Genomic DNA, 25,147 nt, shown 5'->3' on the forward strand with positions numbered 1-25,147 from the left:
ACAAACAAGTCTACTTCATTTGCAGCAGCTTTTAATACTTTTAGTGGCTTGGCAGGTGTGTTGCACATTTCACAACATCTTTGATAAACAAAGACTGAGACTTTCTTGTCATGCAGTTTGTGTACGATACATAATGGTGTTTGTTTCAGATTTTTTGTCTGTGACCTGCACCTTTTCCTTTGTGCTGTGGCTTTGTGTACTGGTGGCTGTTCTGGTTGCTGTGGCCTGTACTACAACTTTCACAGGTGAGGTCTTCAATATTTTCCGGCATTTTCACAGTGGTGTTTCTTGGCAGCTGCATTGCTGAAGTTCGGTTGATTGTAAATGATGAGAAAAAAAAGAAGACATGTAAAAACAGGTCAATACTCTGCCTACCCTCAGGAAAAGGAAGACCGCGTTTTTCTCTATTTCGGTCCTTTTTCTTTTTCATTGTCAAGGAAAACCTATCATACTATAAACAGTTGCAGACTTACACAAATTTATCCTATCTGAAGCACTTGCATTCACTCTTTATTTGTGTCAGTAAAGAAAAAAGTCTACACACTGTGGAAATTGAACAGAGTTAGCAGTCAAAAATCAGTGATTCATGGCTTAATGACTGCACACTCTGCAAAATCAACAGACTCAGCCGTCAAGAAACTTGTGACCAATGGCTTTCTGAATGCAGTGGTTCCTGATGTTCCATCAACACGACTGGAAAGTTATCTGAGCCTGTTACGCCTGTCCCGTCTCCCGCACATGGCAGTGTCCACTCTGGGCGGAGCGTGTGTGGCGTGGTGCCTGTCTCACCTAGTGGGTGAGCGCTTCTACGGGCTGACCGCGCTTGTGACCACAGCTGGCAGGTCTGGCTGTTCTACTATTTTACTGTGGTTCTTACAGTTGTTTAACCCCATGATTACTTGACTTGGGTGAAATGGGATAAATGTGACATTGACTGCAGTTCCTACTTTTTGTGGGTTTTTTTTTCAGTGATTTTAATTGATTTTGCTGAACAAAGGTTACATAACGACAAGAGAAAGAAGTCCAAAATACAAAATGGTGACTGTCATGCTAACCTGTAAGCTCTGTCTTATCTCAGTGAGGTGACAGCCTTACAAAATGGTGACTGTCATCTTGACCTGTAAGCTCTGTCTTATCTCAGTGAGGTGACAGCCTTGCAAAATGGTGACTGTCATCCTGACCTGTAAGCTCTGTCTTATCTCAGTGAGATGACAGCCTTACAAAATGGTGACTTTCATCTTGACCTGTAAGCTCTGTCTTATCTCAGTGAGGTGGCAGCCTTACAAAATGATGACTGTCATCTTGACCTGTAAGCTCTGTCTTATCTCAGTGAGGTGATGACCATGGACTGACGAGCATACTACTCAGTAGCAGTCAAGGGGTTGAAAAGACAGGACGTGATTTAAGTCAGTACTGATTAAAATAAAAATAAATAAAACAGTATTCTTGGTTATATACTGCTCTTTATGTGTATCAATATTTGCTGTAGTCTTTTATCATTTGAATGAATCTGTGAAACATGGATTGAAGGAATCTAAAATGTCTTAAGATATGTTTTGATTGATGACAACTTTATTCAATTATTGTTACCATAGTCATATTTCCTGAAAAATCAGTGCATGGTATGCTACACATGTTATATATTTGTATTGTTAGATCTTTTTCCTCAAAGTTTAAATTAAAGGATCTGTGTCATCTGAACAAAGATCAGGTAGACAGTGACATCTTATCCAAACCGGAAGTGGCGTAGATTTATACTTTTTTATGCACTGAATCATTCATATTCCAAAAAAAACAAAACAAAAAACCCACAAAAAAACAACAACAGAAAACAACAACTGATGAAGTAATCAGTTTTTCTATATTTTCTATATTATTTATTATGGATTGTATTTTGCACCAAAACATGTTTGCAAATTTGAATATATATACTAATATAGTATATACACACAATATGTGGCTATTTCTGTATAGTAGAGGTACCTTATTTATTTGTTATTATACTGTATATATTTCTATGTGATATAAATGTTTTACAAAAGAACATGCGTATAATCAGTATAGATGTATACATACAGTAGATGTGTTCAGTCACAAAAGAAATAACATTGTCATGGTTTAAGAAAAGAAAAAAAAGAGCCATACAGATGGGGACTCCTTGCAGGGTGCATGATGGTGTGTGTGTTTTTCAGGGTGTGTACTAAATACAGATGTGGACGTTTTCTGCATGGTGGATGGTGCTATGTGTGTATTTTAATTTAGGGTGTACACTTGTTGTGGTGGCCTCATGGTAACTTGTTCACCGTGGAAGTGAGAGAATCTGAGCATATGACCACTGCTTTACCGGTGGTGGGGAGGGGTGGCATAATGCCTGGCCACCGGTTGAGCGGTGCGTAAACACTTGTGTTGTGTTTTGCTATTGGTTGACTTATATTGAAGAGCCAATCAGAAAAACCGTAATATTCCGACGCCAGCGAACGCAGTACCAACATTGCCGTGCCCCCTCACTGTTTTGTGCATGTGCTTTGGATAAAAAAGATCGATTTCTACCATGAAGCGTGCAGAGTCTCAACCTGACATGCCTCCTTTGATCAACTGAATCTGCATGCTCAGATTCATTTTCAACATCACTATCTGTAGCAAAATCATCCGATTCGAATTCCACCTCACTATCAGAGTAATCATTGTCATACTCTACTTCCGATAAATCGTCAAGCATATCAATTACTTGCTGCGTTGTGTACAGTTGTTTTCTCGCACGTTTTGTCCCTGATTTCTGCCCTGACGGGCCAGGTTGAGACTCTGCACGCTTCAAGTGTTTATGCACCGCTCAGCTGGTGGCCGGGCATTATGTCATTTTTCTCTGCCACCGGTAAAGCGGTGGTCAGGGCTCAAAGGGTTTAATACCAATTATTTGCAAATTTTGGCTCAGATGCTCAGGCAGAAGGGTTAAGTTAAGTGTTGGTCTGAACGCTAGTCATTCGGATGAGATAATTCTTCTTCTTCATTCGTGGGCTGCAACACCCACGTTCACTCCATATGTACTTGAGTGGGCGGTTACATTTTTAGCCCGCCATGGAGGCAGCCGTATTAAGTTTTCGGGGGTGTGCATGCTGTGTATGTTCTTGTTTCCATACTCCACCGAATGCAGACATGGATTAAAAGATCTTTAACGTGCATATTTGATCTTCTGCTTGTGTATACACACGAAGGGGGTTCAGGAACAAGCAGGTCTGCATATATGGTGACCTGGGAGGTCGAAAAAATCTCCACCCTTTACCCACCTTTACCCTCAGATTCAAAGTCCAATGATTTAACCTCTTGGCTGTTGTGCCCGTCGGATGAGATAATAAACTGAGGCCCCAGGTATAGCATGCACATAGTGCACATGAAAGACATGGCTACAAAAGGGATATCCCTTGCAAAATTCTGCAGAAAAATCTACTTTTATAGGAAAAAAAATACCATTGCAGGTAAAAAAAAAAAAAAAAAAAAAAAAAAAAAGGGTGGTGATGCACTGTATCCAAACGCTCTCCTTGGGGAGAACACCTAGAATTTAAACACTGAGAAATACAGTACAATATACAGAGGGTGGATATTTTCTGCTGGGTGGATGGTGTTGGTGTGTTTTCAGGGTATAAACAGCATACAGATAGGGACGTTGTCTGCTGGTGGATGATGTGTGTGTGTGTGTTTTCAGGGAAGTGCTGGTGCTGAACGAGTCTCACCTGTTCTATGTACTGGCAGGGAGCTTGGCTGGGCTGGTCTACTACTGTAACTTTTACCTGAACCACCGCAACTACCTGGTATTTCCTGCACTTCAGGTAGGCTGGGCTGTAGGGTGTGCATGTGTGCACATTCATGGGCGTGTATGTACAAGTAACATGCGCATGTGAATAAGCCGTGTGTGTGTGTGTGGGGGGGGAGGGTGGGGGGGGAGTGAATGAGTATACAAGCATGAGTGTATATTATATATTTCTTTCTTTAACCCCTAGACTGCCTGCATGACGAGATAACTCGTCATGGCAAGCATGTATGCTTCGCTGCCTGCATGACGAGATAACTCGTCATCGAAATATTCTGACTTTTCCCTGGTTTGCATTCACTTCCTTGGCAAAAATAGTGGTAGCTTTAGCCTGGGGAATCTCTCTAGATTCTATTTATAGCTAGAAACCCCATCTACGTCATGAAGCAGTCCTTTATTTGAACGTTTTGGTTGGGTCACTGTCCAAGTGTTTGCCTGACTTCTCTCCTTGCTCGCTCAACAAAATGTCGGACTGACGCCGTGCTGAAGACATGCGATCGTGACGAAATAAATCAACCATGATTTCCTTCTTTAGCTGATGCTCAGAAAGAATTGAAGCGTAAATTCGAAGGAGAAGATAGAGATGAACATTTATAGGACGATCTGATAGAAAATAAAGGGAGTAATCAAGAGAGTGGCCAAGATTCGACTGTCAGTGAGTGATGCCAGCTGTACAGATGTTAGCAGACGACAGATGACCGAATTAGCAGCAGAGCGATATTCTTGGCACGCAGCCAACGCGGTCTGATGAGAACTGAATCAAGTGACCATGTGAGAGGGGTGAGGAGGAGGGGGTGCGGGGGGGGTGGAGACTGAGGGGGTGTGGCCTCACATCCATCTTACAACTTGGAGAAGTCACAATGTATTGTGTATCTATCTCTTAAAATATATATATATATTGTGGTTGTTCTAGTATGATTTTGTGTCTGCAGATATCCATTTGTCCAGAAAATATGATGTTTTTGTGCAAATTACCTGACTAATGTTTGTAATGAACAAGTTGAAAATGTGACAAAAAACAAAACACTGATTTCAAAACAACAGCATGTCACTAAAAATATATAAAATGGTAAAACAGCGTGTATTTTGTATTCTTTATTCATTTACCTTTCAGAAAATATATACTTTTATGGGTCTTTCTCCAGTAACAAAGAGCACAGAATTTTTTGAAAATTTATACCCGTTTTTTGTGAAAAAACCCTGGCAAATAGATTTCATTTAAATCTTATTTTCCTGGCAGCGAAAGGGTTAAATGTAAAAAAAAAAAAATCTTGCATATATTTGAATAGAATGTGTGTGTGTGTGAGAGAGAGAGAGAGAGAGAGAGCGTGTGTGTGTGTGTTTATGTGAACAGTAATTGTCAAAAGTCCACATGTGAATGCTTTTATTTCAGAGAGACAAATATTTCCGTGTGCGAAACGATGTTGTCCAGATGGCCAAGCAGTGTCTTCATCTTGTGAGGAGACACCTTCAGATATTGATCGTTGGTTACTGGACCTTGGGTAAGTTGGCATCTCTTCTCATTCTTAATTTTGTATTTGAAAACAGAAGTGACTTGGGATAGGGTAAGATTGTATATGGATGATAGATGTTAATTTTTGGAATCAGAAGTTGGTATTTATAATCAGTTTCATGAAGAAAACTTCTTTGGTATTTGTGGTTAATCTGTTCACTGTTATATCCTTTCTGACATTGCAAAATATGTGGCAGACATGTAAACATTAAAAAAAAAAAAAAGTTTTCCAAAAATACTTCTGTATTTTGTTTTTCTTTCTCCCTTATTCCACCAACATTTTCTCATGCCTCCCTTGCCTTTGCAGATTAATTACAACAGCTGGACTCTGTCAACTCCAGAAAAGAATGTTCTTATCTCCTGAATGTCTACAAAATATTGAAAACTTTCCTGTGTACAGACCTGTCATTTTGGTGGTTTAGGGAGGAGGGGGGGGTGGACAGAGGACAATTATCACCGATTGAATGGAACTGAAAGTCTTAGCATGATCCAGTTTACTCTCTTTTCCAGCAGTGAGTTACAGTGATTATAGCTGTGAAATCCACCCCACCCTACCATTATTTTGTGCTTTCCTTACAGGTTTCACCTACAGAAGCTGGGTGATGGGTGCTCTCAGTGTGGATGCCATGTGAGTAGCATGCTGATATTATGCGTACATGTTAGGGAACGCGAAAGAAGAAGAATATGTACATGTGTAGCAGTGATTACATATTCTGAATGAAAAGAATGGTTATTCTTTTTAAAAGAATTCTACTGCAGGTATGTTCTTACTACAAGATGCATGGTTTTTGAAAAATTGATCAATGTGAATATATAGGTGAACACTGATGCTTATGTGAGTGTATACACATTTAGTATATACACATGCTTTCAGCACATACACTGGTACAGTGACATATACTTTCCCTTTCACTCTAAGTGAAAGAGTAATGCATGCGCACGCACACATGCATGCACACGTGCGTTCACACACACACATATATGTGCATACATGTGTAGATAAACTGGTAAAAGAGTGACAATCTTTTTTGTAAATGATCTAATGAATGTAAAAAAAGTGAATCTAATTGCTCTGTTGCAGTTGCCAGTGTGTGTGTGTGTGTGAGTTTCCGTGCACATGTTTGTGTGTGTGTATCTGTGATAAAATGTAAGGTTCCACTGCACCTACTGTTTGGCTGTTAGTCCTGTCAGACTGTTAATGAAAACAACTATGGGTAGTTAAGTGGTATATGATATATGAAGATAAAAAAAGAAAAGAAAAAAAAAAGATTCAGCCTCAACACACAACCACTGCTGTGGTTACAGATGGGCATTCCTTCTCAAGCACTGTCTTTCCAATGAGACACTTCCAGGGGTTTCTAGCCTAGGCAGGTTATCTCATCATGGAGCCACAGCCTTCAGTCAAGGGCCTGTCAGAGGATGACTTTGTTGTCACTTTGGAAGCAAGCACCATGTCTTTCAGACACATGGTTGCACCACAAGACCCAGTCAGCTCCTTCCGGCTTCCTTACATTTCAGCATAACCTGCATGGTGGACACCTTCATCCCTCAAGCACACAGCAGCTGTTTCCTGATTTACCCATGCTGATTGGTGTCCTCCTCGGACCATTATATGATAATCAGTCGTGTACGACAGTCACCATCAGAACAGCAGAGGAGGCAACTGCTGTCCCGACTATTCGGGCTGGAATTCGATTCTACAGTTTATAGTAGAGAGTGTTTTGCCCAAGTTGCATCCCCAGTCCCTCGATCAAGGGGGCCTTAGGACTCATCATTGGGACGGATCCCAAAGGCTAGTTAGGCCCAAGGCTACAGCACTAAGTCCCAGTGCAATTTGACTTCTAGTCTGAGAGACATTGTCCTTCATGAAAGTCTAAGCTGCAGATGATTTCCCTTCGCAGTTAAGAAACCACTGATAATACAGTTCTCACTTTGCTGTTGGCCATACTGAAAACGAATGTCAGATCAGTGATTTGATGTAAATGGCCAGTACAACACATCTAGAGCCACTTACCTCCCTGCCCCCGCCCAGCTCCATCCCAGACTTAGTGCGCACCACACACAGCCAGAGGCCTGTCATGGATCCAGTCCCCTTTCTCACTAAAAAACCTTCAGCAAAAATTTTCCCCATGGAAACCCTCTTCCATTAGGAATTCCACCACAGAATGAGACTCAGTGACCTGCGGGCACATGAAGTGCACTTCCACAGCCTGATCCAACCCAGCCATTGACTACCGACAACTTCGTGCAGGTTGCTCCAACATGCCACACTCAGGTAGAGAAGCTACCAAGCCTTCCATATGCCCCTTCGTGATGGTACCTACCTGGGCAATTACACAGCCCTGTCCCAGAGACACCAGGGACCTCAAGTCTTTTGTTGCCAAATGTCTGCCATTCTATGCATAGGCAACATACCAGTGCTGTCATTTTATGGCAACAACAAAAAAGTGGCGGGGGGAGCACCCATCGCCTGTCAGCTCGCATGGAGGAGCTCTACAGATCTGGCTGTCACGCCTAAGGCAAGCCCAACATGGTGGCCTACCTCTGTCTCGTGCCACTGTTTCCTTCAAACACATATATCACTTCCACTATCGGCCCACAACCGATGTGGAATCATCAGATCAAACCACGTGCACCTCCTTGCATTGACGCTCAACCGCGCTCAAATGTGACAACCCTGTAAGGGTACGTGTTTCCTTTCCTTCCTTTGATTCGAAGGGCTCTCAGTAAAGTGTGGATTCAACGCACCGACCCGATTTTCTTTGCGCTACATTTATCAGCACAGCTGTGGTCCACAAACCTCCCCCACAATACAGCTGCGGACCTCTGTCTTCTTTGCCCGCACCAATATTCTTAGGTGACACAGTACACTCTACTTTCATCGAATTCTACTTGAGGGACGTCTATCGCTTTAGGGATGATGGCTCAAGAGGTGTTGCCTCTGCAGTGGCAAGACATCATGGATGCTGCCTACTGGAAAAACCCTGCCACCTTCATCGACTTCTTCCTGAGAGACGTCACACGCCCGCGGGATGATGGCTCAAGAGGCATCGCTTCTGTGGTAGTTGCACAACAGGCCATTGCAGCACACAGACAGTAGAACAGGCGAGCCCTCCACCTTGTCGCGCTATTCTGCACTGGTTGGGTCACGGTTAAGTATGTGTAATTAAAAGGAAATTTTCTATCTAAAATTACGTTTAAGTAACATACTTACCGTGACCCAAATTTAAGACCCTCCCGTCCTCCCCGCTTCCTCTTCTCCCTGCTCGCTGCGCTGGTGATGGCATATTGCCATCAAAAGAGGGTGCTAGCCAGCGGGACAAAGGGGAGGTTACCTACTTCCGGGAGCTTATCGGCCGTAGTTACTTTCGTTTTCTCCGCATAGGTGGATAGTAGTTTGCACAGGACAGGAATGTCAGACCTCTGCCGGAGTCTACACTAGTTAGGTCACGGTAAGTATGTTATTTAAATGTAATTTTAGATAGAAAATTTCCTTTTTGTACTGGGAGCCAGTGTGAAGCATGAAGGAGAGGAGAGACGTGATCAAATTTACGGGAACGAAAGACCAGACGAGCAGCATAGTCCTGGACTTTCTGAAGACTAGCAATGAGGTAGCTGGGTGAACCAACAAGTAGGGAACTACAGTAATCCAGGCGGGACAGCACAAAGACACAGAAGAGAGTTTTGGTTGCATCTTCAGTCAGGAGATGACAAATGGATGCAATTCTGCGAATTTCTGAGTAACACAGTTGGCATATATTTGCAAAATGCTGCTGATAGGAAAGAGACTGGTCGAGTATGACACCAAAATTGCGGACGGAAGAGGAAAGAGGAATGGCGGTGCCACTGAGGGAGACTGAGGAAGGAAGGGAGACTGAGTGGCAAAGTCTTTGTGAGGTGATAATCATGATTTCAGTTTTATTCTCATTTCATTTAAGCTTGTTTTCAGTCATCCATGTCTTCAGATCGGAGATGCAGGCCTAAGTAGAGTCAATGAGAGAGGGAAGGAGAGATGGGGGTCCCGACAGATACAGCTAGTTGTCATCAGAAAAGCTATGGTGGGACAACAAATGATGATTCAGAATGGTGGAAATCGGTTGTGTATAGAAAACAGAATGGGCCCAAGCGTGGAGCCTTGTGGTACACCAAACTGAACGTCGGAAGGGGAGGATGAAAGACCACAAACAGAAACAACATTGGACCGGTCAGACAGATAAGAGCGGAACCGTGAGAGCAAGATCGCAGATTCCAAAAGTGTGATTCAGACGGTTGAGGAGAATCTGATGATCAACCATATCAAAGGCTGCTGAAAGATCAAGGAGGGAGAGAATAGAGATTTCGTTATTTGTGGACAATGTGTTGTTGTTTTTTTTGTGTGGCCAGTCGTGACCAGCCCCTGAACAGGGTGTCCATACTGGTGGACGTGGGACTGCTGTGGCAGACGGCTCTCTGCTCCTTCTTCATCGTCTTCACCTGGGGGCTGATGGCCGTGCTCTACAGGGTCTATCACACACAGGTACCACTCTGTCCGTGTCTTCTCTGTCTGTGAACATTGTGTTGGTGTCTTTGCTTGCTTTATGGGCATCATTTGTCGCACCTGTAGTCCACGTATACAGTCTCTTTCACACCTTGCGCTCAGTGTTTCCAGTCCTTCCTTACAAGAAAGGTTTTTAAAATGCAGCATATAACAAGTATCAGTAGATAAGTTCTTTTAACATAGTCACATGTTGTATCAGTATCTGTGAACCCCTATTCCTGTCCATGCAGTTCTATTTTATAGTTTCACAGAGTGAAATAAACACTATCAGCAAGTTTTTCACCCCATTTCATGAAATTTATAATGGACTGCTTAGGTGCAGGAATCTTCATTTCAAGACCGCTACATGAAAATTATATTCCTTTTGTCATAACATAATAATATAATAATAATGATAATAATAACAACACTAATGATAATGATTATAATAATGATAATAAGTATTTATATAGCACTGGATCTTGTGCAGAGACAAATCAAAGCGCTTTCACACCAATCATTCACACGCATGCATAACTCTAAACTTGAGAAACTCCAGACAAAGAAAAGGCAGGGGAGGGAGGCTATCTTGGAAAGAGGTGGGGTTTAAGGCCAGACTTGAAAGAGCTGAGTGAGAAGACCTGACGAAGCAAAAGAGGAAGCTCATTCCAAGTGAAAGGTCCAGAGACAGAGGAAGAATGTCGGCCGACAGTGCAGAGTGGATCCAAAGCGGATCGTAGAGAACGAGATGGGGTGTAGAGGTGGAGGCAGCCACAGAGATAGGAAGGGGCAGATTTGTGATTACATTTATAACATAGAGTGCTGATCCTGTACTTTATTGTGAACTATTACTTTAACATGAACAAATGCAATCTGTTTTAGCGTCTGGAGATTCCAGTACTGTCAACGTTTGGTGCCGACTCCAAACACAGTTTGACTGAAGCTCTAAACTCTCAGTCTGCAGACATACTGCAGGTAATTGTGTGTGTGTGTGTGTGTGTGCACGCGCACATATGTATATGTGTGTGTGTGTGTGTGCATGCATGTATGCTTGTGTGTAGACAGATATGGTTTGCTATGTACATTATGTTCTTCTAATGTGTTGTCATGTCATAGTTTGTAATGATTTCTCATTTAGTCTGACTTGACTTCTTGCTTTTGATGGATAATGTGACATATTGATTTGATTTTGTGTGTGTGTGTTAGTGTGTGTGTGCTTAGAGTTGACTTCATCAAGATTTTGCACCATATAAATATTATTATTAGTAGTAGTATTTTTCTGTTATTTAAAAAAAAAAATTTTTATTTTATTTATTTATTTATTTTTTGTTATTTTATTTATTTATTTATTTATTCATTTATTTATTTATTTTCCCTCAGGGCCTGACTAAGTGCGTTGGGTTACGCTGCTGGTCAGGCATCTGCTTGGCAGATGTGGTGTAGCATATATGGATTTGACTGAATGCAGTGACGCCTCCTTGAGCTTCTGATACTGATACTGATTGATTAGCTACTATATGGATAAAGTTATTATTATGAACATAATTTTTGCTGAAGTGGGGTATGTTTCATTCACCTGCTGTTAGCTCCTTGGCGGAGCAAGGGATAATATTGAAGGTTGGCTTTGCTTCTGACTGTACATTCATGCCCTGATGTTTATATGTGGAGGTTGGTACTTGTGTGGCTTTGTTGTTATGCTTCAATTTCCAGCTGCTAATAATGGTGACTCTCTCAAAGGACAAATAAGAAAATGGAAAATTGTAAAGATACGCAGCCAAACTGTGTGAGAGCTTTAAGAGTCTGGAAAACTACTCAAAATTTTTGTAGCTTTTTCTGAGCTAATGTATTGAATTGCATTGTATTCTGTTGATTTATTCTTTGGTCACTCTAAAAATGTGTATGTGTTTGTGTGGCTATATAACTGCATGTGATTTTATCTAACAACTTTGAGCAGGTTGCTGGCAACATGATTCCAACTGTTGATTGTCCATAAACCAAGGGAATGTACCCAGTCCCTTCCTTACTAAAGGGAAGTCACTATAATGAAAGATAGCACATCGTGATCACTGTCATCAAATGTTACAATCATAACAGATTTCTCTGTGAAATTCAGACTGCTTTACCTGGGGAGAGCGCATTGCCATATTGCAGGGCCACTTATTATGTTTTTTGCATTTTTCTGTGTGCAAGTTTATTTGTGTTACTATTAAAATGTGTTTGTCTACAGAATTTCACAACAGACCACCCTTTTCCTTTTATTGCCATGGGTTCTTTTATGTCTGTTAAGTGCATGCTGCACATGGGGCCTCAATTTATGATCTCATCGGAATGACTAGCACCCAGACCACCACTCGAGGTCTACAGGAGTGGAGGAATAAAATTCCCAGTCTGTGTATTGGACTTGAACCTGCAGACACTCACTTCCTCGTCTGGTACATTACCACTAGGCCACCACTCCACCAACGTCTGCTTTGATGATGGACGTACACGTCACCTTTTGACCTGCATGTTTCAGTACCTGGCATTTCTGGACCTGTCCCACCTGTCACGCTGCAGCCCCCAGCGTCGCCAAGAGATGTTCAGCCTGAGTCAGCCAGGAGGTCACCCGCACACCTGGCGCGGAGTGTGTGGCACCTGTCTCCAACAGCTGGAGGGTCTAGCGGCACAGGTGAATGCAGCTCACCAGTCAGCTCTGGCCGCCTTACCTGTGCACAGTCTGCCCGCTGACAAAATCTTTTCCTTTGCTGGTGAGTGGTGGTGCAGTGGAGCTTGTATTATTATTATTATTATTATTATTATCAGTGATACCTATATAGTGACTATCACCATTCAAAACCTAAGCACTTTACTAACACAGACATTTGCACAGCAGGTTGCCTACCTGACAAAATCTTCTCTTCTGCTGGTGAGCTGTGCAGGAGAGCATGTATAATTAGTAATTAATATTATTATTTTAGTTTTAATTATTATTATTGTTATTGATTCTTATATAGTGCCTATCTTTGGTTAGAGACAAAATTCTGAGCACTTTACAAGCACAGCCATTTACTCAACAGGCTACCCTACCTAATGAAATATTTTCTTCTGGTGATGAAGCAGCGGAGCATGCATAATGATCATTGATATTTATGTAGTACCTATCTGATATTTATGTAGTACCTATCTTCTGTCAGAGACCAAACTCTAGGCACTTTACAAACACAGTCATTTGTCACAACAGAATGTTTACCTGGGTAGACCCAATCAACAGCTGCCCGCCTTTAGGCATGTACTTTGCAAATTGCTGGCAAAAGGAATAAATTCTTTGAATCTTCGGTGTTCCTGTATTTATGTTGAGATTAGAAAAGAGTGTGTGCATTTGGAAAACGAATTGAGGATTTGTTTGAACTACAGTGGATTGCTGTTCTGTTTAATGCATTGTTTTCTGTTTCAGGATGTCGAGAGGAGTGTGAACTAAATGTTTTGTTCACATTTTTGTTGTGTTTATTTTAAAGTTTGTTGGCAGTGATCATTTCACACCCATGTCTTATTTGACTTTTTTTATCATTTTTTTTAAAATTCTGTTTTTGTCAATGTACTAATGGCATGCACAAACAGCATCAAGAATAGATGCACATAATAAAACACAGTTTTACAAAATTACTTACTTCTATGGCAAGAGTAACACATTGATAAAATTCTCTCTGGCAGTCCAGATCAGTCAAAAGGGAAGTGTCTATTCTTTTGCAGCAGCAGCAGAAGACTATAAGTGGCTGTGGAATGTGATTTCATTATGTTGACACAGTAACAAAAAAAAAAAAGGTTAAGAGAGAGAAGTAGACAGCTTACCCAGTTGGGTTTTTTTTTTTAAACATTTCAGGTGAGACACCTTTGACTCAGAGGGGATTGTCACACTCCTTCGCGCAATCCCCTGGTGAGGTTTTTTTTTTTTTTTTGTTCCTTGATGTTGTTCTTAGACATACTGGTGTGTGTATAGAAACACCAAATACTGACTGACTTGTGTCTTTCTTTCTGTGTGACCAGTGTCTTTCTTTGTCTTCTGACCTGTGTCATTCTTTCTGTTTGAGCAGTGTCTTTCTTTGTCTTCTGACCTGTGTCATTCTTTCTGTTTGAGCAGTGTCTTTCTTTGTCTTCTGACCTGTGTCATTCTTTCTGTGTGACCAGTGTCTGTCTTTGTCTTCTGACCTGTGTCATTCTTTCTGTGTGACCAGTGTCTTTCTTTGTCTTCTGACCTGTGTCATTCTTTCTGTGTGACCAGTGTCTTTCTTTGTCTTCTGACCTGTGTCATTCTTTCTGTTTGACCAGTGTCTTTCTTTGTCTTCTGACCTGTGTCATTCTTTCTGTTTGAGCGGTGTCTGTCTTCTGACCTGTGTCATTCTTTCTGTGTGACCAGTGTCTTTCTTTGTCTTCTGACCTGTGTCATTCTTTCTGTGTGACCAGTGTCTTTCTTTGTCTTCTGACCTGTGTCATTCTTTCTGTGTGACCAGTGTCTTTCTTTGTCTTCTGACCTGTGTCATTCTTTCTGTTTGAGCGGTGTCTTTCTTTGTCTTCTGACCTGTGTCATTCTTTCTGTTTGAGCGGTGTCTTTCTTTGTCTTCTGACCTGTGTCATTCTTTCTGTTTGACCAGTGTCTGTCTTTGTCTTCTGACCTGTGTCATTCTTTCTGTGTGACCAGTGTCTTTCTTTGTCTTCTGACCTGTGTCATTCTTTCTGTGTGACCAGTGTCTTTCTTTGTCTTCTGACCTGTGTCATTCTTTCTGTGTGACCAGTGTCTTTCTTTGTCTTCTGACCTGTGTCATTCTTTCTGTTTGACCAGTGTCTTTCTTTGTCTTCTGACCTGTGTCATTCTTTCTGTTTGAGCGGTGTCTTTCTTTGTCTTCTGACCTGTGTCATTCTTTCTGTGTGACCAGTGTCTGTCTTTGTCTTCTGACCTGTGTCATTCTTTCTGTGTGACCAGTGTCTTTCTTTGTCTTCTGACCTGTGTCATTCTTTCTGTGTGACCAGTGTCTTTCTTTGTCTTCTGACCTGTGTCATTCTTTCTGTTTGACCATGTGTCTTTCTTGTCTTCTGACCTGTGTCATTCTTTCTGTGACCAGTGTCTTTCTTTGTCTTCTGACCTGTGTCATTCTTTCTGTGTGACCATGTGTCTTTCTTTGTCTTCTGACCTGTGTCATTCTTTCTGTTTGACCATGTGTCTTTCTTTGTCTTCTGACCTGTGTCATTCTTTCTGTGTGACCATGTGTCTTTCTTTGTCTTCTGACCTGTGTCATTCTTTCTGTGTGACCAGTGTCTTTCTTTGTCTTCTGACCTGTGTCATTCTTTCTGTGTGACCGGTGTCTTTCTTTGTCTTCTGACCTGTCTTTCTTTCTGTGTGACCAGTGTCTTTCTTTGTCTTCTGACCTGTGTCATTCTTTCTGTTTGACCAGTGTCTTTCTTTGTCTTCTGACCTGTATCATTCTTTCTGTTTGACCGGTGTCTTTCTTTGTCTTCTGACCTGTCTTTCTTTCTGTGTGGCCATGTGTCTTTCTTTGTCTTCTGACCTGTGTCATTCTTTCTGTTTGACCAGTGTCTTTCTTTGTCTTCTGACCTGTGTCATTCTTTCTGTGTGGCCAGTGTCTTTCTTTGTCTTCTGACCTGTGTCATTCTTTCTGTTTGACCAGTGTCTTTCTTTGTCTTCTGACCTGTGTCATTCTTTCTGTGTGACCAGTGTCTTTCTTTGTCTTTTGGCCTGTGTCATTCTTTCAGTGTGACCATGTGTCTTTCTTTGTCTTCTGACCTGTGTCATTCTTTCTGTGTGGCCAGTGTCTTTCTTTGTCTTCTGACCTGTGTCATTCTTTCTGTTTGACCAGTGTCTTTCTTTGTCTTCTGACCTGTGTCATTCTTTCTGTGTGACCAGTGTCTGTCTTTGTCTTCTGACCTGTGTCATTCTTTCTGTTTGACCAGTGTCTTTCTTTGTCTTCTGACCTGTGTCATTCTTTCTGTGTGACCAGTGTCTGTCTTTGTCTTCTGACCTGTGTCATTCTTTCTGTTTGACCATGTGTCTTTCTTTGTCTTCTGACCTGTGTCATTCTTTCTGTGTGACCAGTGTCTTTCTTTGTCTTCTGACCTGTGTCATTCTTTCTGTGTGACCAGTGTCTTTCTTTGTCTTCTGACCTGTGTCATTCTTTTTGTTTGACCAGTGTCTTTCTTTGTCTTCTGACCTGTGTCATTCTTTCTGTGTGACCATGTGTCTTTCTTTGTCTTCTGACCTGTGTCATTCTTTCTGTTTGACCATGTGTCTTTCTTGTCTTCTGACCTGTGTCATTCTTTCTGTGTGACCATGTGTCTTTCTTTGTCTTCTGACCTGTGTCATTCTTTCTGTTTGACCATGTGTCTTTCTTTGTCTTCTGACCTGTGTCATTCTTTCTATTTGACCATGTGTCTTTCTTTCTCTGAACTATTAAATAATGCAACATGTTTAAACAATCTTAAACACTTCCAACTGGCTGCTGTCACCTCTTCCCCTGCTTTCTCTCTCGGTCTCCAAGATTGTGATATAAAGTTAGCTGATGATGAACACGGAAAAAGATGATGGGTTTCCGATGCAAAGTTAGCCGATGATGAATACGGAAAATGATGATGGGTTTCCGATGCAAAGTTAGCTGATGATGAACATGGAAAATGATGACAGGTTTCTGATGTAAAGTTAGCTGATGATGAACATGGAAAATGGTGACAGGTTTCTGATGTAAAGTTAGCTGATGATGAACATAGAAAATGGTGACAGATTTCTGATATAAAGTTCGCTGATGATGAACATAGAAAATGATGACAGGTTTCTGATGTAAAGTTAGCTGATGATGAACATGGAAAATGGTGACCGGGTTCTGATGAAAAGTTAGCTGATGATGAACATGGAAAATGGTGACCGGGTTCTGATGTAAAGTTAGCTGATGATGAATATGGAAAATGATGACAGGTTTCTGATGCAAAGTTAGCTGATGATGAACATGGAAAATGATGACAGGTTTCTGATGTAAAGTTAGCTGATGATGAACATGGAAAATGGTGACAGGTTTCTGATGTAAAGTTAGCTGATGATGAACATGGAAAATGGTGACAGGTTTCTGATGTAAAGTTAGCTGATGATGAACATGGAAAATGGTGACAGGTTTCTGATGTAAAGTTAGCTGATGATGAACATAGAAAATGATGACAGGTTTCTGATGTAAAGTTAGCTGATGATGAACATGGAAAATGGTGACAGGTTTCTGATATAAAGTTAGCTGATGATGAACATAGAAAATGATGACAGGTTTCTGATGTAAAGTTAGCTTATGATGAACACGCAAACCAATGACAAGTTTTATGAATGTGCATGTTCCTTGCGGTGTCCAGGTGTGGAGAATCTCCCACTACATCCTCCTGCTCCTCCTGCTGCCCCTCCTGCCAACAAACAGTCTTTGGCTTCAATGGTAAGGAGCTGATCTCTCTGGGAAAAGTTTTGGAACGGTGGCCTAGAGGTAATGCACCCAACTAGGAAGGCCATGTCCATGGGTTTGAGTCACACATACTGACTGGGATTTTTAGTCTCTCTCTCTTCACTCACCCCATCTCTTCTTGTACACTAGACATTAAGTGGTGTGAGTGCTCTCTCTCTCTCTCTCTCTTCACTCACGCCATCTCTTCTTGTACACTAGACATTAAGTGGTGTGAGTGCTCTCTCTCTCTCTCTCTCTTCACTCACGCCATCTCTTCTTGTACACTAGACATTAAGTAGTCTGAGTGCTCTCTCTCTTCAGTCACCCCATCTCTTCTTGTACACTAGACATTAAGTGGTCTGAGTGCTCTCTCTCTTCAGTCACCCCATCTCTTCTTGTACACTAGACATTAAGTGGTCTGAGTGCTCTCTCTCTCTCTTCACTCACCCCATCTCTTCTTGTACACTAGACATTAAGTGGTTTGAGTGCTCTCTCTCTCTTCACTCACCCCATCTCTTCTTGTACACTAGACATTAAGTGGTGTGAGTGCTCTCTCTCTCTCTTCAGTCATCCCATCTCTTCTTGTACACTAGACATTAAGTGGCCTGAGTGCTCTCTCTCTCTCTCTCTCTTTTCACTCACCCCATCTCTTCTTGTACACTAGACATTAAGTGGTCTGAGTGCTCTCTCGCTCTCTCTCTCTCTCTCTCTCTCTCTCTCTCTCTCTCTCTTCACTCACGCCATCTCTTCTTGTACACTAGACATTAAGTGGTCTGAGTGCTCTCTCTCTTCACTCACCCCATCTCTTCTTGTACACTAGACATTAAGTGGCCTGAGTGCTCTCTCTCTTCAGTCACCCCATCTCTTCTTGTACACTAGACATTAAGTGGCCTGAGTGCTCTCTCTCTCTCTCTCTCTTTTCACTCACCCCATCTCTTCTTGTACACTGGACATTAAGTGGTCTGAGTGCTCTCCCTTCACTCATGCCATCTCTTCTTGTACACTAGACATTAAGTGGTCTGAGTGCTCTCTCTCTCTCTCTTCACTCACCCCATCTCTTCTTGTACACTAGACATTAAGTGGTCTGAGTGCTCTCCCTTCACTCATGCCATCTCTTCTTGTACACTAGACATTAAGTGGTCTGAGTGCTCTCTCTCTTCAGTCATCCCATCTCTTCTTGTACACTACATTAAGTGGTCTGAGTGCTCTCCCTTCACTCATGCCATCTCTTCTTGTACACTAGACATTAAGTGGTCTGAGTGCTCTCTCTCTCTCTCTCTTCAGTCACCCCATCTCTTCTTGTACACTAGACATTAAGTGGTCTGAGTGCTCTCCCTTCACTCACCCCATCTCTTCTTGTACACTAGACATTAAGTGGTCTGAGTGCTCTCTCTCTATTCACTCACCCCATCTCTTCTTGTACACTAGACATTAAGTGGTGTGAGTGCTCTCTCTCTCTCTTCACTCACCCCATCTCTTCTTGTACACTAGACATTAAGTGGTCTGAGTGCTCTCTCTCTCTCTTCACTCACCCCATCTCTTCTTGTACACTAGACATTAAGTGGTGTGAGTGCTCTCTCTCTCTCTTCAGTCATCCCATCTCTTCTTGTACACTAGACATTAAGTGGCCTGAGTGCTCTCTCTCTCTCTCTCTCTCTTTTCACTCACCCCATCTCTTCTTGTACACTAGACATTAAGTGGTCTGAGTGCTCTCTCTCTCTCTCTTCACTCACGCCATCTCTTCTTGTACACTAGACATTAAGTGGTCTGAGTGCTCTCTCTCTTCAGTCACCCCATCTCTTCTTGTACACTAGACATTAAGTGGTCTGGGTGCTCTCTCTCTCTCTTCACTCACCCCATCTCTTCTTGTACACTAGACATTAAGTGGTCTGAGTGCTCTCTCTCTCTCTCTCTCTCTCTCTCTCTCTCTCTCTCTCTCTCTCTTCAGTCACCCCATCTCTTCTTGTACACTAGACATTAAGTGGCCTGAGTGCTCTCTCTCTCTCTTCACTCACCCCATCTCTTCTTGTACACTAGACATTAAGTGGTGTGAGTGCTCTCTCTCTCTCTTCAGTCATCCCATCTCTTCTTGTACACTAGACATTAAGTGGTCTGAGTGCTCTCTCTCTCTGTCTTCACTCACACCATCTCTTCTTGTACACTAGACATTAAGTGGTCTGAGTGCTCTCTCTCTCTGTCTTCACTCACACCATCTCTTCTTGTACACTACATTAAGTGGTCTGAGTGCTCTCCCTTCACTCACGCCATCTCTTCTTGTACACTAGACATAAGTGGTCTGGGTGCTCTTTCTCTCTTCACTCACCCCATCTCTTCTTGTACACTAGACATGAAGTAGTCTGGGTGCTAGTCGTTCAGTTGAGATGATAAACTGAAAAAAAAGGGTGGTGCAAGTTTTGATCATTAAACAAATACACTTGTCAACATAAAAAAAAAGAATGGGTGGTGCTGCACTGGGACGGCAAGTCAGCTGGGAGAGCATTCTGAATTTGGCACAGAGATGTCTGTTGTGACCTAAAAGAAATATAGTACAGTACATAATTTCCTTTTTTCTATACTGTGTTGGGTTGGGGTGTGTGAGCATGGTAAACCTGTATGGGTTATGATTCATAGTGCAGAAACTTGCTGCAGTTTTAGAACACCACAGGTCTTCTGGTGTTTGGGACTTTGGGAAAAAAGGTGAAGCAAAGAAAAGGTGAAATAAAAATAAAAAATTATCACAGATTTGAAATGCTAACATTTTACTCAGTCCAGAAAGTAAATGAAAGTTGGATGGTTAATGGTGGTTGATAAAATGTTTGTAAGATTTGTATAAAGTTTGTACCACAAAGTGGATGACACTTCACTGTGGTTGCAGTCTGTAGCTCGCACACCTGTGGGTGGGGCCAGTCAGTTCATGCTTCTGATAGAACTATAGTCATTCAAAAGATGTGACATGCACTAATATATTGGAAACATAACATTTATACACCAAAGAATGAAATATATAACATTCAAAAGATGTGGCCTGCTCTAACTATAAGGTTACAAAACATTTGTGCTGATAAACAAGTTTTGAGTTTAATTTTCAGACTTGTCCAATTCTTTACTGACTAAGTATTGCCCTGATGATCAATTGCATTTGTTTTTGTGATGTTACAGTTAAGCATATAATTTTCAACTTTTTCCAGTGGAATGATGGCCCAGTAGTAACATGTTCAGATGGGAAACAAGAGAATCTGAGTGCACAGGTTCAAACCCCACACTCCCACATCAGTATTTTCTCCCCTGTCCATCAGGCCTGAGTGGTGGTCTGGACAGCTAGCCACTTGATGCATGTAAAAGAACCCACAGAAACAAAAGAATTGTCCTTGGCCAAATTCTGTAGAAAAATCAATTTTGATTGGAAAATAAACTTGCATTCAGAAAAACGGGGAGGGTAGCGCTCTGACTGTAGCATCGCACTCTCCCTTGGAAAATAAACTTGCATTCAGAAAAACGGGGAGGGTAGCGCTCTGACTGTAGCATCGCACTCTCCCTTGGAAAATAAACTTGCATTCAGAAAAACAGGGAAGGTAGCGCTCTGACTGTAGCATCGCACTCTCCCTTGGAAAATAAACTTGCATTCAGAAAAACAGGGAGGGTAGCGCTCTGACTGTAGCATCGCACTCTCCCTTGGAAAATAAACTTGCATTCAGAAAAACAGGGAGGGTAGCGCTCTGACTGTAGCATCGCACTCTCCCTTGGAAAATAAACTTGCATTCAGAAAAACAGGGAAGGTAGCGCTCTGACTGTAGCATCGCACTCTCCGTAGGGACAGCAGCCCATATTTCACACAAAGAAATCTGTTGTGACAAAAGAGTAATACAATCCAATACAATGCAACACACTGTGAAATGTTTCTGGACCTGTGACTGTGATGTTGACTGAGACTGGGTCACATTTCAGGTGTACTCTGGCCTGAAAACTAAACCCATCCTGAGCTACTTCCTGATGGAGCTGCCTGATTCCAAGAGTAGACAACTCTTTGCCAGCTGTCAGGTCCACATCTGGGCCATCGAGGGTGAGAACTGGAAGGGAAAGAAAGGGCAGTGACTTTGTTGAATAGAAATTCCTCTTTAGTTCCCAGGAGCAGAGCATATGGGAAAGAATTCATCTAAAATGCTAACGAGCAGAGTGAATGGGAGAGTGTCTTACATGAATGAAAGAAAATTGGAAGTTGAAACGTTTACTGCTGTATGCTTTGTTTGTGCATGCTCCAGTGCTAACATTGTGATGTCTGGTTCAGTCCCAGAGTAACTGGTGAAAAGTTAAACTATTTTTTACTTACAGTTGTCTTTTCATGATTGTTTAGAAATTAACACATCTTGAAACCCTTTTTCCCTGAAAAAAAAGACAGACATTCATTGACATGTGATGTATAGGAAAACAGATTTCAGCCTTCCAAGTGAAATAGATAACACAAAATAGAGATGAAATTAAGATTTTTTCTCATTTGCGAGAAGGGAAAACTTTGTTCTCGCAGCCCTCAGCAGTCCTCCAGAAATAATTGACTGACACCATTTGTCTGTCTAATGGCAGGGTCCTTTTGAACATTTAATTTGCCTTGAACAAGGTGAAACCAGCATATGAAGGAGAGCTAGAAAGACATTACATTATTAGTCATTTATAAATATAAACAGATTGATATTTGCTGCCACAGAAGCAAGACATATATCTGTACCAAGCAGCCCATGCAGTTGAATGTAACGACTGTTGCAGCAATCTCAGAGTTGGCAGCAGCATCGTACGAGGAAGACAAGTATGGTGTGGTTCAGATGACACTCTCCGCTATCTTCACCACACTGGTGTCTCTGCATGATGTGAGAAAACTGCTGTGTTTTTCCTTTTTGTGCCGCTGTGTGTGATTGCATTATGTGTTGGTGATGTACTGGTGTAACAGTTGTAAGGTTTATAAGTTGGCGCAACTTCAGACTCTGCGTGTGTTTTATGGACACAGTGTAGTGAGCTGTGTATGTTGTGTTGAGGTCCATGTCTTGAGTGAAAAACATTTAACTGCTCCCAGCTCAATAAATATATGTATTTTTATGTAGAGCCTGCAAGATTGATTGCACTTCATTCAGTGCAGTCAGTTATAAGATTTAAATGATTTATGATTCAAGCTATTTTTTCAGTTCATAACCTTTATTTCTTTGAATGATTTTTTTCATTTAGTATTTATGATTTTAGCCATTCTTTTTTTTTCCCAATTCATAACCTTTATTTCATTAAATGATTTTTAGTTTAGTTTATTGAGTCTGAAAGAATAATGTTTAGTCATGGGTACAGAGGAATGGAAATTATCTACCTTTGACAGTTTAATGATACATGTGAGAACATTCTCATCAGGACTTCATGTTTGCCTCTTTTTTTTCTTTTCATTTTTTTGTCTGTCTGTGTGGCGCAGAACTTGGAGAAGTATTTCAAGCTCCAGCCGACAGCCCTACGGCGGGGCGGCAAAGACTCGCAGCCTCCCCCACATGTCATTCTGTGTCAGCAGCTGCGGGAGGGCCTCAAGACAGCCATCTACCGCCTCACCAACAGATTCGGCAAACATCTCGGGTAAAGTGGTTTTTCATGAAAATAGCCCATTGTTTTGGCATTGCTGAAAATGTGCGCACAGACTTCAGTGTTTGTTTGACTCCTGAATACCGTTTGGTAAAATGTGTATTTACATGTGCAAAATAGAAAAGCACATACCAGATCTTCCTTGAAAGCTATCTCTTTGTAATGAAAAATTGAAGAACATAATGAAATAATGGCATTGAAAATAAATTACTGTGAAATAAAGTGACAACCCTATCAAGCTTCAGTTCAAGACACTTCCTAGAATTGTCACAGTGAAAGTTAAAAGGTTACCACAATTACAACCTATCAAAAATCATGCTTGATATCTTTACAGGGTGTCTGTATGGGTGAAATATTCACCAGTCAATTGCTGTTATGCCTCACTTTTTTTTTTATCTTTTGTTGTTGATAATGATGATGATCATCATTTTCTGTCATTTCCCCCCAACATAATGCAATGTGTATAGAAATTTGTTTTAATCAATTCAAAGTTTTCAGTTGTTTCATCAGTAATGTTTACTATAATTTGTTATCCTCTGTCATGCCATTGTTTAGATCATGTCCATGTAAACAATGTTTCAGTTAGTTTTCATCTTTAGTGATGGACACACACACACACACACACACACACACAGAAAGGAGTTTCATCATCAAACTTGTTTTAACAAACTGGAGAGAACAACTTTTGTGTCAAAGGAAGAAAGAACCAGTCTCTTGCAGGGTCTCTTGCTGTCATGATGTTTTTTGGTGGACCCTTTTAAGTTCTGTTTGTCTCAGTGCACTGTGTATGAATGCAGCCTGTTTTTATGATGCAGTGATATCACTTTATTTTTTGTTTTGTTTTTTCAGAGACTTCCACCTAAAAGTGGATTGCTCCAAGAGATTACGACCTTTCCTGGATTTCAAAGAATGAAAGAAGACAAAAAGAAAAAAAAAGAAAGGAAAAAAAGAAAAGAAAACATTGCTGCTGTTGTGTGAAACTGAAAAAAAAAAAAAGACTTGTAAAAGGGTATGTGTCTATGTTAGTAAGTTTCATATTGAACATGGCAGAAAGCAAAAGATTCAGAGCCCTGTGTATCTGTTTGGGTTGTCTGTTCAAGCCCTTCTAACTTTTTCTATTCCTTTTTTCTTTTAGAAAAATCATTTTCTTAAAGTTATGTTTCATATTTATTGGGTATGTTTCATTTGATCACTTTGAAAAGGAGATGGTTCCCATGAAGAACGACAGGTGTGATAGCAGAATGGGTAATGTAGGACTGAAAGAGAGTGCTGTTGTCAAGTCTTGGCTGGTCTGGTGGGTGAAGAGTGGAAAGCTTTCCTTCTGCTGCATTCGTAAGTTAGAACAACACAGCGCAGCGCAGCGCAGTGCAGTGCAGTACAGTGTAGTGTAGTGCAGTACAGTGCAGTGCAGTACAATACCTGAAGGAGCTGAACTGAGGCACAGTGTTGGTTGCCTATTAATTATTAAGATGTGGCTAAAATGTCAGTAAAGAATGAAAATGTTATATTATTTTGTGTGTGTGTGTGTGTGACTGTCATAGTATGTTTTTGGAGAAGCAGGACAAGAGATCACAACTGTGTGGGCTATGTGTCAGGCTGGTCATGTGAGAGATCCAATGCTTTGAAGAGTTGATCATGTTTTCATTTTATTCTGGTTTTGCTTATTGCATTGTATGCATACGTTTATATATATATACATACACACACACACACACATCGCCAACTGTTGTAGATCCATCACCAACTGTTGTAATGACATTGTGACATTTTCTTTTCCAACAATGTATGTGTATGTAATGTAGGATTTAACCTGAGCTTTTGTTTGTCTCATTAAAAGATTCTGTTACCAGTCTCTGTTTTGGGTGTTTACAGGGTTACTTTGATTTATGTTTAGTTTTCTTAGTTAAGTGCTTGTTGCAAAATTGTACACTTAGAAAAAGCTGGCGTGAGGAAACATGGATATGTGTTCAGTAAAGCAGTTCTCTCAATCAGTATCCATGAGTATATTTTCTGATTTGCAGATTTTGACAGTTAACAACAAAGAACATTTGAACAGTTGCCATTATGCCTTTGAGCTTCACCATATGAATTTGATATTGTCATGGTTAATATAAAAAAAAAAAATATATATATATATATATATATAATGCAGATGTCGACTGATGATTTTGAATTTCAAACTGCCTTTGTGTTCATATATGCATTGACAATGTATGTATTTGACTGTAATAAACATACAACTGTCACAT

General features: G+C 41.1%; 1 protein-coding gene across 1 annotated transcript in view; it reads left to right on the top strand.

Moving 5' to 3' along the window:
- LOC143295446 (nucleoporin NDC1-like) overlaps nucleotides 1–25,036 on the top strand; it is a 26,319-nt gene extending 1,283 nt beyond the window's left edge. The window contains exons 3-16 of the mRNA XM_076607148.1: nucleotides 150–245; nucleotides 668–842; nucleotides 3,701–3,824; nucleotides 5,199–5,307; nucleotides 5,898–5,946; nucleotides 9,702–9,834; nucleotides 10,717–10,809; nucleotides 12,350–12,581; nucleotides 13,694–13,747; nucleotides 17,212–17,288; nucleotides 21,240–21,354; nucleotides 22,053–22,153; nucleotides 22,738–22,892; nucleotides 23,748–25,036. Of these exons, the coding sequence (XP_076463263.1) occupies nucleotides 150–245; nucleotides 668–842; nucleotides 3,701–3,824; nucleotides 5,199–5,307; nucleotides 5,898–5,946; nucleotides 9,702–9,834; nucleotides 10,717–10,809; nucleotides 12,350–12,581; nucleotides 13,694–13,747; nucleotides 17,212–17,288; nucleotides 21,240–21,354; nucleotides 22,053–22,153; nucleotides 22,738–22,892; nucleotides 23,748–23,811 (1,577 nt within the window). The 3' untranslated portion in view covers nucleotides 23,812–25,036. The remainder of the gene's footprint in view (nucleotides 1–149; nucleotides 246–667; nucleotides 843–3,700; nucleotides 3,825–5,198; nucleotides 5,308–5,897; nucleotides 5,947–9,701; nucleotides 9,835–10,716; nucleotides 10,810–12,349; nucleotides 12,582–13,693; nucleotides 13,748–17,211; nucleotides 17,289–21,239; nucleotides 21,355–22,052; nucleotides 22,154–22,737; nucleotides 22,893–23,747) is intronic.
- Nucleotides 25,037–25,147: the final 111 nt, after the last annotated feature.

This window comes from Babylonia areolata, chromosome 20 (genome assembly GCF_041734735.1).
Source record: "Babylonia areolata isolate BAREFJ2019XMU chromosome 20, ASM4173473v1, whole genome shotgun sequence".
Classification (NCBI taxonomy): domain Eukaryota; kingdom Metazoa; phylum Mollusca; class Gastropoda; order Neogastropoda; family Buccinidae; genus Babylonia; species Babylonia areolata.